We start from the raw sequence: 13,056 nt of genomic DNA, 5'->3' as shown, positions 1-13,056 counted from the left end.
GTATGATATTCTCATGATTGCACCATAAGGTGCACTTAGTTTTGATAATACTGATGTATGTATACTCTAATGTGAGGGGTGACGTTACATTGCACTATAAGTTACCCTTTAAACACCAGTGGTGTCGACGTGCCTGGTAAGCCCACGATGTGCACACAGCTACTACACTTACAATAACACGTCAATCCACCGCATAACGCTTGGCTCAAAGCCATAAAATACAACGTAGAAGTACTCGATGACTGCTTCGCATGACACTGATTCCCAAAATGTGTAGGACCTGCCAAATTTTCTTGTGAAGAATTTCTGTTTCTCTTTGTATCTCGGTCTCTCTTTCTCTCTGTGTACACATTCTCTCGCCCATCAGCATTACTGTATCCCATGTTGGCCAAATCAGCACACGCGTTCTGGGAGCAAGGCAGAAGATGAAGAGAGCACGTGCTAGTTGATGATGATGATTGTTTCTGTTCACGCGTCATGGAGCAATGCTCCAACCGCTGTTAAAAGGACAGCGATTCTAAAATTTCCTGGCCTTGTTCTATCGCATGCGGAATGCTTTTTAAGCTACTTTCGCCGCAGTACACAGGTGCCTTGCGGAAAAGCATACTAAGATTTAGAAGGGGATATTAGTATTAGTTGTCACGGGACATGGCACTTTTTGTTCCTTCATTACTCATGCATGCACGCGCCGTATAATTACGAGTACTAGTATGATCACTGACATCTAAAACGTTACTGGCAGTCGTTCAGAGTTGTGTATGGTGGTTCTGCGGCCCTGAAAAAAATTAGGAAAAACGTTTGACAGTGTTCTTTTCTTTTGCAACCCTCACTCGCTCCTGCAGTACGAATCTCCTGTATTTCGAGCTTGCCAGGTTTGCAAGTCCACATTGCAGTGTCTGCCAAATGATTTGACAGGTGCTGCAATGCGTATGTGGACTTCGTCGTTGTTTGCACTGTGGATTGGTTCAGCACACCGCTTTTATTGAAATAACCGTGCTCACATGCACTGTGCACGAGTTAGCTGATGTTGAATGGTTTGTAGGTATTTTTGTTTTCTTTTCTAAAAGTACGCCTTCTTTGTTATACTCTCCAACTTCAGGATTTCATGCTAAAAAATTTAGTTTTTTTTCCCCCGTAACCTACTCCAAGTTTGGGTTTTGCTGCTGCGAAAGCAACATTTTGCTGCTCCAAAAATTGCTCCAAATCCAATTGCTGTTCCTATTCCAAATCCTATTGTCACAGTGGAATGCCTGAATTACTCTTCACCCCAATAGTTTCTCGATGTCTAACTTGAACCCTTTGTGTTTGATCGCACTTCATACAGTCCCATGCCGGATATATAAAACTCGGATTTATCGAATTACAGTTAAACTTGCCTCTAACGCACCTCCATACAACAAATTCCTTGATATTTTGAAGTTTTCATATTTCCCACAGTTACTCCATACAAGCACATGTATTTGTGACCTCTAGTATGTAGGAAAGTGACAGCAAAGCCACCTTTGAAATAACCAATTCCCCCTGCCGACCACCCATTGATCTTGCCCCAGATTTTTCACTTTAGCACGAGCAGCAGCCGCATACCTCTTCTGCGGTTGCGTGTAAATGTGCTTGAGGTGGCTAGTGCAAAAGGTGCATGAGAGTGGTAAAACTCATTAGAAGTTCTCTCGCTTCGACACCTAAGTGGCCGGAAAACTGTGCAGCTAGCCCGATGGGAAAAAATCGGTCTGAGACTGATTTCTGTGCCACGCGATAGCGGAATGCCTTTCTGCTTCATGGGAAGCCGTGCTTTGGCTGCGCTAACATATAAACCATGTGATGTAAACATCCGGCCCTGAATTAAAAATGGTGGCTAAGGAGTCGGCCGTGATTTTCATCGGAACAATTGCAAACTACCCTTGCCGCACATCAAAACTCATGGCCTCTACAACAACGTGTTCCTCGAGACCCTCACTTGGATTATGATTGCCGAGAAGACTGGAATTAGCGGAAGGTGCAGCAGGCGGCGTGTCGGCGTGCCCCAACATATCTCACTTTCATGTAATAGGGCGAACCCGCCACTGTCGCTGCTGGTGTGTCCGCGTATGTAGTATCTCCTAAAACAACAATTTGCAAAGGTGAAAGCTATTTCTTTTCCGTGTTCCACATGCATAACTTGAATACAGTACAAAATTAGCGCTCTTGAAACGGGCAAAGTGGCACGTGTTCGTTTCATTTTTAAACGTAGTAGGTAGAAGTAGCAAAAGCGGTGTTGGCAGCATGCAGCAGAGGCAGAACAAATGTGAATGTTATCAACATGCTCGAACACGGTTTTCCGAATGCTTCGAAGCCGCGCCGTGCATGTGCATGAGCAGACTCCTGTGTCCACGCACACATCCAGTCATTTTGGGAAATCGTTCCAAGGATGAATGCCTCAACGAAGAGACTGTAACTCCACTATTAGCCCGCGAATTCTACATCACTCATCCAGCTCCTTGAGAGAGGTGTTATTAACAGCATGAAGGGTGTCCCTACCGGCGTAGATATGTCTAGATACGGAAACCGAAAGTGGATTGCTGAAGCTTGGGCAGCTTGGGTTCCACTGCGTGTGAATGGACAGCCTCGGACGATGTGCAGCTCTGAGATTTTTTGTTTGCAGAGGGCTGCACCGTCACTACAGAGGAGATGTTGGATGATGCGCTGGTGTTCGGCGAGTTAAAGAGGCAGTGCTGAGAAGGAGAGTCGCATATAATTGCCTGTCAATGCCTTGATACAAGGTGCATCACTTAAATTATGGTGTGAATAATTTGATGATGCTGTAGCCTAAACTCCGACAAAATTTCATAAAATTATCTCTGTAATAGCAGGGCCGCCAGGCTGAGTTGGTCACATTTGGCTCATTATAACTTGTTGGCAACTAAAATAATGCAATGTTTTTTTGTTTTTTATGCAGAATGGTAGACAATGTCCTTGACTTCAATCGGAAAGATTTAAAAAATTAAAAATGACCTTTTCGAGAAAACTAGTTTCAAACTTCAGTGTTTTTAGTAAACCACATACATTTCAGCACAATTTTGAAGTATAGCAGTGAGTGTAAAAACATCAAAATTTTTTTAAAAGAAAGCTCAGATATCAAAGTCAATGTGTTTTATTAACTTGTCTGCAGCAATAAATGCCTGATATACAGGTATTTTGTGCAGTTTACCATGTTTGTAATTTTTTTCCCCTCAAATGTCCTTAGACAGCAATTGGAAATAAAATACTCGTAACATTGAATTTTGCTTGTTCATTGAGGGGAGCAAATATTGTGAACAAAAACTGCACCGTTGTTTCGCTAGGTGTGCTCAAAGATCAGAAATTGGGAAATTGGCAGAAAAGTGGCCCTTGCGGTGAAAGTTTGTACTTTTTAGTCAAACAAAATTTTTTTTGCGAGACTTACCGTATTTTCCTGTGTATAAGACTCACCTTTTTTCTGATATTTTCGCTGGTGCATCTTATACAGCGGTGTATCTTATATACGCAAAAAGTCATGCGATTCTGCGAGACCAGTTTGTTTATATTTAATTCATGAGTACGATGAACTGAGCGCGAGAGCATTCGTAAAAATGTATTTAATTTTGTTATAACAATGAAGCGGCTGTGATCTTAGATGTCAGCTATTTGCTGTTCAAGCAGTGTGGCGACCACGGAGATTACGGCCGCAATAAAAGCCACCACCATAGTGTGCCCTATTGTACTGTTTGAGTTGTTTGTTCTTAAACGAAGCATTCAACCCTCGGAACTGAGGCAATAAATAAAAAAGAGCACCACATCGGTTCATTGTAATGTTGCAGTGCCCACAATATCAGTTACAAAATCGAAAGTACTACTTCGTTATCATCATCATCAGTTTCCGTGTGAGACATCGCCGCAGTCCAGCAGTAGTCGCAGCTTCTGGCTTCCGGTCACCATTTACGTTTTGTATGCGTGTGTGTAGGTGGTAACCGTGCGGGGTGTTCGTTGTTTACGTGTTGCCGCCAAGTCTCGTAATGCCGTAAAGGTACGGTAGCCACCATTGTAGAGGCAACGCCAACGATGTGCTTCAAGGTGCTTACAACGCTGCGTAAAGTTACGCAGAGGCCAACGACGGCAACCCAGCGATGCTGCCAGCCGAGGCGGAAGAACTTTTGACAGTGCGCCGGAGGATGTGACTTCGAATCCAGTGGAATAAATGGTGGTTTTCAGCGCCTTAATAAAACTGCTGCTTACAGATATTCAGTGCCGTGCGTGACTACGCATTTCTCAATGAATGTACTCTACGTGGGTCATTGTGTTTTATCATGTTGACAGAGTTAAAAATAGATGCATCTTATACAGAGGTACGTCTTATATATCATATTTTCCCGCGAAAGTTGTAAAAAGTAGGGGGTGCGTCTTATACAAAGGTGCGACTTATACACCGGAAAATACTGTTACTTTGAAGTCGTTGTTCTGGATTGAAAACCTGTGCCTGGAGTAAATTTCATGAAAATTTGTAATGGTGACAGACCGAGACGTCGTGTTCGTTCTTATATGGTGGACACACTCCAATGTTCCCACAGATGTAAAATTCTTGAACATGGTGCCAACGTTTCGACAAGTGGTCTTGTCTTCTTCAAGGCAACAACTGCCTTGAAGAACTTTCCATCTTTTCAAGCTTCCATCTTCTGCCTTGGATTTACACTTTCTCTAAGTGTAAAGAAGTTTTGGTTTTACTAGAGGGGTGTTAGAGCTACTACATTGGTCATTCCCTTTGGTAGACATTCAGTCAGTACTGTTTCTGTGGCCAGTTGAACAGAAACCCATGGCATTAGCAGGGGTGCAACAGCTGCGGCAGTTGTGCCAATTTGATACAGTTCCTTTTATTGTGGCAAGCTGCGCCAAAATGCCCGACCAGCCTCAAGATTTTCTCAGTTGCGCTATTTTTGGCGAGAAATAGGGGCCGCGTTGGCCATCTGCAGTTTAGATCGGACATCATCATCCAGTCCAATCCAGACGCACAGAAAAGGTGTAGGCATTCTTTATGTTGGACACTCGAAAACATTTTGCTGGTTGCGCAATAGTGCTCCACATGGACCTTTGAAAATTGAAGCGGAAGCTCCACGTAAAAAATGTTGACGTGCCGCCACTGTACTTGACATTGACGTTCCTGTCAAATAATTTGACAGGCGTTCTTAATGGTAATGTGTTCTTCGTCATTGTTTCCACTGTGGCGTGATTCAGCACCCTGCTTTTGTTGAAGTAGCAAAGCTCACATGCATTGTGCACGAGTTAGCTTATGTTGAATAGTTTGTACATCTTTTTGTCTTCTGTTCTAAAGGTAAGATATTATGGAGAAAAACAACGCGCAAACGGCGAGATGGAGAAAGGTAACACAGCACATGCGTTGTACAGTGCAGCACAGCACTCGTGTGTGTTACCTTTATTCGTCCTGTTCGTTTGCGCGCTGTTTTTCCCATAATGGATCACTATCTAGCCCAACTTACAGTCTTGCTTAGTTATACTACTCCAAATTTGGGATTTTGTGCTAAAAAATTGTCTTTTTTTTCCCGTAATGAGCTACAAATTTGGATCTTCCTGCTCCAAAAGCAACATTTTACTGCTCCAAAAGTTATTCCAAATACTATTTTGACTGTTGCACCCTGCATTCAAAAATGAAAGCACTGAAGCAAATGAAAAATGAGGCTAGTGCCAGGGGCACTAGCCCCATGTTTTTACTGGTAGAAAAGTTGTTGATGTGTATTCTAAGCAAGAGCTGTGGCTTTACCACTGGTTGCGTGTGTGCAGGATTGGTAGGCAGTAAGGCTGCTCCCATTGGAGAGTCCAGTGTGGGCCACCAACTGCTCCGGCGACTCGGTTGGGAGCCCGGCCGGGGACTGGGGCCAGTCGGTGCCGGGGTGCTGCTGCCAGTGCCAGCGCATGTGCGTCCACGTGGTCGTCCAGGGCTGGGGTTTGCACCCCCACCACCACCACCTCCCCCTTCGCCACAACCCACAGCTCAGCAGACCGCTGTGGAGGGAGCCTCATTGTCCAGCTGACCATGTCTGCGGCCAACCACTCCTTCCACACTGCCAACTAGCAGGCTACATCACCACACCCGGAATCTCTTACCAGCAGCCACCTAAGGTCTGTACTACCGTATCTAAGGGTGAACGTGTTACTTGTGGCCTGATTAATGCTAGAACAAGGATGGTGTACCTTCAGAGACTCATTTTTGGAGGTTTTGCAAAAATGTGTCACCTGGTTCATACATGGTTCATGGTTCATACAACTCCTTGAATTCCTGGAAGATACCAGAATTTGGACAGAGGAGTTCAACAACCTTTGCTCTTTGAAATTCCTTGACAGTTTGTCACGAGTAAGAGCCATGCGGCAGGAAAACGACGACGATGAAGCCCTCAAAGCATTCGAAGCGGCACGAGCGCGTGCATGGAATATTCCAGAGAGCTCGAGGCACACGAACCGAGCCATGAAGGAGGACAAAGCGGAGTTAGCTTGGATTGTCTGCGTGGGCTTGGCAGAGGAAGGTTGGATCACCAGAAGACGTACTAGCGACAGGCGTTCGAGTCTGCAGCCGGTGACGCGGGCATCCCAAGGTGTGGCCGGCGGACTCGATGGCGTTCGCGCAAGGCGCCTCGCCGATGGAGATGCCACACACTGCAAGTATGGACGTCCCTGTTGCGGGCCCCCTTCTTAAGCAAGCCACCGAAGGCAATCCCCGGAGTGCCACGTCAGCGGTGGAACGCCACACCGGGTGATCGGGCCGATGACAACGTTAGGCCTAACGGGCCTAGCTTTCAGGAGAGTGAACTGCTTGCTTGTGAACAGGCAACAACGGCTGGCGCATTATGCTACGAAGTGGACCATGCCAAGTTAAATGAACAGATGACATTGACACCAGATGGGACTTTGGCTATGCACCAAGTCATCAGAAATGCCAAGTAAGGCCAGTCCGACGTATTAGTTGGCATAAGACTGAGTCGGCTAGGAGTAAGATGATTTAGTTATGTACTGACTTGAGAAGTTCAAGTTTGTTTGCAGTGACTGCATTTTGTACATTTGTATATTTTAGAGTGCCAAGTTTTCCTTTCTTTTTGTTTGATAAATGTTTGCGCTTTGCTATACCCAGAGTCTTGACTTAGTCTATCACCCGGGACCACCCGAATCCATCACAGTTGGCGAGCCTACCAAGATTTCACTTCCTGTTTGTTACGGATTCCGGAGGCCTAGCTATGGACTTGGTCAAGATTCTGAGTTTAGCGAGAGACTCGGGCTTTTCAAAGGAGGAAGCTTCAATAGAAGAAGAGAAAGCGCGTGTGCATAAAGAGAAGGAGCTCGCGCAAACTAAACGTGAGGCAAAACGTGCCGCTGCGCAAGAAGCACATGCAATAGAAAAGGAGCTGCTAGAACTCGGGCTACTACTGGCACAAGCCCCAGGAGACGTTAGTACGGATGTAGGGTTGCCGAAGGTGGATTTACCTCGAGAATTTAAAGGGCTTGACGTCCACAGTTGTGATCATATTGGAGAGATTACTAGCGACCGTGGGAGCCGTATAAAGGAAAGCGTGCTAGTAATTAGCGAGGAAAAGGAGGTCTCAGATACGGCATATAGTGGCAATAGTGATGTTGTTAGTGCATGTCGTGTCGATAGTGTAAATCAGGGACCTGAGGAAACGATCGCAGTTGAGCCAGTCTTCCCCGAATGGGAGAGTAGCACACCGCTGAAAGTCACAACATCCAGGATGTCCATGCCACCAATAGGATGCCACCTCATAAATCTTGCAGCTGAAAAAGCAACATTGTGCCTGTAATGTTATCTATCTAATGTGTTCATATGTTGGCTGTGTATAAAAGATGCCCAAATAAAGTTACGTGGGCATTGGCCTGCCAGGAGACTCTGCTGTACGCTCACTACATGGTGTGAGAAGTGGGCGTGCTTCTACCGCAACAGTGTATGGTGCGCGGTCCAAGCAGTCATCCGGGCACGGCATGACTAACGGTAACAAAAAAATTAATGGTACTTTGCCAAGTGCACTGGCTCCCGTGTTTGCATCGGCAAACCTCAGACCTCTGCCGCCCTTCGATTGCAGCAACTCAGCACAGTGGAAACATTGGTTCATCCAGTTCAAAAACTACCTCTACGCTTCGGGCCTGTACGCTGCCAATGAAGAAGAGCGTGTCTGCACGCTGCTGTACACCATGGGTCCGCAGGCAAGAGAAATTCTCAGTTCGGTGCAGTTTTCAGAGGCTGATATGGTAGATTTCAAGCAATCATCAGCAAGTTCAACTCTTGCTTCATCCATTCAGTCAAACTGTACGAAAGCACTAGGTTTCACCGCCAGATACAGCAACCTGGCGATTCGGCAGACATTTTCTACACCGCACTTTGGGTCATGGTGCGATGGTGCAACTGCCCTTTCAAAGAAGTCTAGGAGTGACTAGTGCATGACCGTTTTGTCGTTGGCTTGCTCGACTGCAACCTGTCCAACAAACTGTGCAGGTGTTCAAATCTCAGTCTCGAAGAAGCTTTGATCCAAGCGTGCCAACAAGAGGACACCAAGAGGGAGCACATGGTGCATGATTCCCCCGTTGCGAGTGCAGCGTCTTGACACTCTTCGTACTACTTAACCATTCATATAGTGGTTTTTTTTTTTTTTTCGGAGCAATTTCGAGCACGGGCATGGCTCTGTGGTAGAACACCTGCTTGCCACGCTGAAGACCTGGGTTTTTATTATTTATTAAATGCGAAGCATTTCTTAGCGAACCTCTGGCACTTTGAGCGTTTCTATCTACGTATCTATCTATCTATCTATCTATCTAGCCGCCTACGTCTGGGTGCTCTCATGATCGCCTCCTTAACTTGGTGTAGACCAAAATTTGCATGGGAGGGTAAGAGGATTTGACGAATATATTGCCGGGTCATGAAACGAATAACGTTAAAATTCTGTAGCATACGTCGTCAAACCCTTTCCACTAGACACGTGTGGCACATACCCGTTTATTACGGGCTGCGGTGTACGGGTATGCGCCACAGGTGATTGACACTTTATATCTACCCAGGAACGGGGAGAACAGACATTGGTAACTTAAATTCTAGAGCGCTAAGCAAAAACCAACATCGGCAGAGTTGACTCAACGAATGGAAAGAATGAAAATTAGGATCCCAGCAGGAATCGAACCCAAGCATGCTGCGTGGCGATCAGGTATTCTACCACTGAGCCACGCCAGGTCTATAAACTGGTTTGGAAAAACAGCCTACACAGGCGTAATATCGGTGCAACATCAATTGTGGTTGTGGTGCTGGCTATCTAATTTTACAAGAAAGCAATAAGCACTACATGATACTCCTACGATGTGTACTCCTACGATACAGGCGTCATATCAGATTAACGTCTGTAGTTCCAGTGTTGGCTCCTCTTTTATAGCAGTCTAATAAACATTACGTTTGTATTCCTATGATTCAGCAAGCTATCTTGAAGCATTGCTCGACCCCGGAGGAATACATTAACGAAAGTTACATATGATATCCACATCACCGCACCGTAAAGTGCACTTCGTCCACCAAAACGACGCAGTGTCCTCTAGATTTCTTACGAGGCTGGACGATGGCCTCATGCTGACCGAAGATAATGCCAGATTGATTGACAGCCGCATTGAAGACTAGGCTACGTAGCACTATCCAGGCCTACCAGCCTCGACGGCCTATACCTCACCAACGCGAAGGGTGGCTTCAGGTTCCGACATGTCGCCGGCTGTGTCGACAGACAATTTGTCGACGAAATGATCAAGGCATCCACGAATTCCAACAGCTCTACTATACCACATACTTCACTACACATAAGCCCCTCGTCACCACGATCACGACCGGATCCTATAACAAGTCATGAACAGCTGCTGGTGCTCACTGATCACGGTGATGATGCCCTTGTTAAAGAACTCTCAAGAACTTCTTCCACACATGCACACGGGTTCGTGAAACGTGCGTGCGTTCTCGGGACACGTATAAGCACTACATATCAGCTTACCGCTTCTGGTCTTGGTAATACTCACGTTGCCATTGGCAGCGTTACCCAACCGTAAACAACTGGTTATATAACACATATGCGGCTCTTCAATATATATATGTGTGCGTATAAAATATATACAAATCTTTAGCGTCATTTTGTAACGTGTCTCTCAGTAAAAAAAAAGCTACGCCACAGGCACATTCCCGCCGTGTGCTTCGCATAACATCGACTCCCACGGTACGTGGGATCTGCCGAATTTTTTATTTGCATATGTTTAAATTTGCTCACGGACAATGCTGATTTTTCATGGAGAACATAAAACTATGCCTACATACAGGACACAAGAAGTGGACGGGACCAGCACAGTCCTGTCCACTTCTTCCTTTTTGTGTCCTAGCTGTATGTAGGCATAGTTTTTGTTTTCCATGTCTTACCAACTAGCCCCCCAATGTACGCTTCTTCGGCTGATTTTTTTGCTCACAAAAAATTCACCAACGATTACGATACTGCCTAATGCAAATTCTGAGCACAGCTTCGTGTTGGGGCAACGCCAACTGCATTTGAAGTTTTGGCTGTCTGCAATTGTAGCAGTGTAACATTCGTTATATATTTTTGGAACTAAACTCTGGCAGTTATGATCGTGATCACGCACCCTCAGTACAGAGCGTGGTGTAATAAAAATACTTACACCGTGCAGAGGCACTGCTGTACCCCCTTGACTGCGTGTGTTTAATTCCTTTTGTGATGTAAGCGAAATGCAGCAGTGACAATTAAAATTAACTGAAGATCTAAGGCTCCACACAAAAAGAGTTCAAACTGCATCCGCACCTCTTCAAGAAACATTTCCACGTTTCTTCGGCCCACATGCAACGTGCATTATGACTGAACCTCTATAGTTATCTAGTGGGGTAATTAACCCTGCAGTGAACAATGTCTCATTACTATGTAGGAGAAAAGCTGCAGTAAAGTGCTCCACGATTATGAGCTTCGAGGGATGTGAAAGGAGGGTTCTCACTGTACCTCCACACTGAATGCCGAATATAACGCTTGGACAATTGAAACGGCACTGTCTCGACTGCAGGTGCAGCAGTTCAGTCGTTATCCACACATAAATATACGGCAATACAGGCCACGGCACCGAATGATCCGCTGCGACTTGGCGGGCGTGTGGGACTCCTTGTCGTGGCGCCAGCTAGCAGTGTTTCAGGAAACAGTCAGAAGCGCCGAACAATCTAGTCACGCCATGAGGCGGAGTGCCGTCAATACCTAAAGTATTTTTACACCGTGGCCAGGACACATCAATGTGCTCCTTGAACTCTTATGCCACATATTCATCAGGCGGAATAACCATGCTTTTAATATCACAGATGCGAATTCATTTGCCGATATGTACGCAAAGAAGCCACTCTTACAAAAGCTGCTAATATTGTAGCATGACGTGCCAACTGTTCCATTCTTGACTTGTTGAGATACGTGCTGCGAATAAATGTTCGATTGTTAATTAAATGTCCCATTTTGATGTGGTTCACTTTTAGCAAAGTTTGGGTTGTGGTCTTTCAATGAGCAGCCAGGTGGCTACGTCATGCAGTCATGTCGCTTGTATCACGTGAAAGACTTGTAATATAAGCATTTGAGCAGTGTTCACATACTCAACAAACTAAAAATATAGTGAACTATGCAACTCAAACACGGCACGTACGTTTTAGCAGACTTCTCAGCAGCACATGAATCGAGGAATTCAGTCCCAGTGTGTGCCACCAGACTTGACTAGCATAGTTTTATAACGAAGGTGTTGGCTGCACATGCATTGCCTGGCTAAACCACTTTTTCTAGGGTGGCAACGTATTTCAAACGATGCAACTTTTTTTCAAACGACGATCCGTAGGAGCTGGCCATTCTCCTGGAGTTTGATTGTGCGGGAATTCTTCCCTATTAAGATATACAAAAAACATTTCTGGTACCAGCACTGGTTTTTGAGGTTTTACTGCATTTTGTTCACTTCCAACACAGAATTTTTTTTTCCTGAAATATCAGTTCAGTGGAGAGACTTCTGGGCAATGCTTTCTAGCGCTAGGATTGTGATTACAACTACAAGAACAATTCACTGCTTGTCTCACAGGTCTGAAGGCGGCGCATGAGCACTGCCAGCTACAGCTGCTGTATGGGGTCTACCTGCAAAGCATCCCTGGCTCTAAAGGCCAGGCATCTTGTGGCATCATCATCACTGCCTGATGGAATGCGAGTCTAGCATGCTGAGCTCTTCTAGTGGTGAACTGGACATTTGTGTGTGTGGCTCAGCAGTGGACTAATTAAAAAGCTTGTACTCAGTGATTTTTGGTTCCCTGAAAAAATAAGGGGGCCGCGTTTCTTCTGACCAATCATGGACATTTGTTGGTGTTGTTTTAGCAAGGGAGGTGCCCCATCTTTTTTGTATAGTCATGGTTAGAACTGCTAGGTGTGCTGTCTCTTGTGGTGAGTTTTTATTGCCATTCCTGTACTGTCATGACATCATTGCTCCATTTCCTTTAAATTTGGCCTTGACACTTTTTATTGCTGATGGTTGGCTTCAGTTCCTTTGTAATTTAGAAGCCAGCGAATAACACCAGTTATTGCACTCCTTGTCATATGCAGTGACCGCACCTCTTGATGAGAAGTGTTTTAGTGGAGCACCATTTTACGAGCTGCTGTCTTCTAAATTCCACTTTATAATAAAGCATTTTGGATAAATGGAAATGTGTAACGCCTCATAGTATTGCAGTGAAGTGACCTTCACTTCTGGTCATGAAAATTTGTCCTGTAGGTATATCTGAAAATTCAAAGCAACAATACATTTTTTCCACTTGGCTTGCACCCGTAAATGTCATTATGTTTTACTGAACTCATTTTTCATATTGTGTCATGCTGCTGCTGTGAGATGTTATTACTCAGACTTCCTTTTTGCAGCCAGCAGTTGTAAGCTTAAATGCGTAGATTTCTTTACTGTGCCTGCCTTTTCATCCTTTTGCCATGCTTTACATGACTAAGAGATATCCAGTCAGGCCAAACCGTCATA

General features: G+C 45.1%; 1 protein-coding gene across 3 annotated transcripts in view; it reads left to right on the top strand.

Annotated features, from left to right (window-relative positions):
* LOC119374559 (G patch domain-containing protein 2) overlaps positions 1 to 12,767 on the top strand; it is a 105,911-nt gene extending 93,144 nt beyond the window's left edge. Inside the window, exons 10-11 of one of the 3 annotated variants that reach the window (XM_037644712.2) lie at positions 5,785 to 6,123; positions 12,132 to 12,767. In XM_037644712.2, the coding sequence (XP_037500640.1) occupies positions 5,785 to 6,035 (251 nt within the window). In that variant the 3' untranslated portion in view covers positions 6,036 to 6,123; positions 12,132 to 12,767. Of the gene's footprint in view, positions 1 to 5,784; positions 6,124 to 12,123 lie in introns of all 3 variants that reach the window. The other 2 variants (XM_037644711.2, XM_037644715.2) reach the window with 2 other exon arrangements.
* The last annotated feature ends 289 nt before the right edge of the window (positions 12,768 to 13,056 follow it).

Source organism: Rhipicephalus sanguineus, chromosome 11 (assembly GCF_013339695.2).
Source record: "Rhipicephalus sanguineus isolate Rsan-2018 chromosome 11, BIME_Rsan_1.4, whole genome shotgun sequence".
NCBI lineage: Eukaryota > Metazoa > Arthropoda > Arachnida > Ixodida > Ixodidae > Rhipicephalus > Rhipicephalus sanguineus.
Note: the sequence above shows the minus strand (reverse complement) of the source record. Positions and strands in the feature narration are given on the sequence as shown.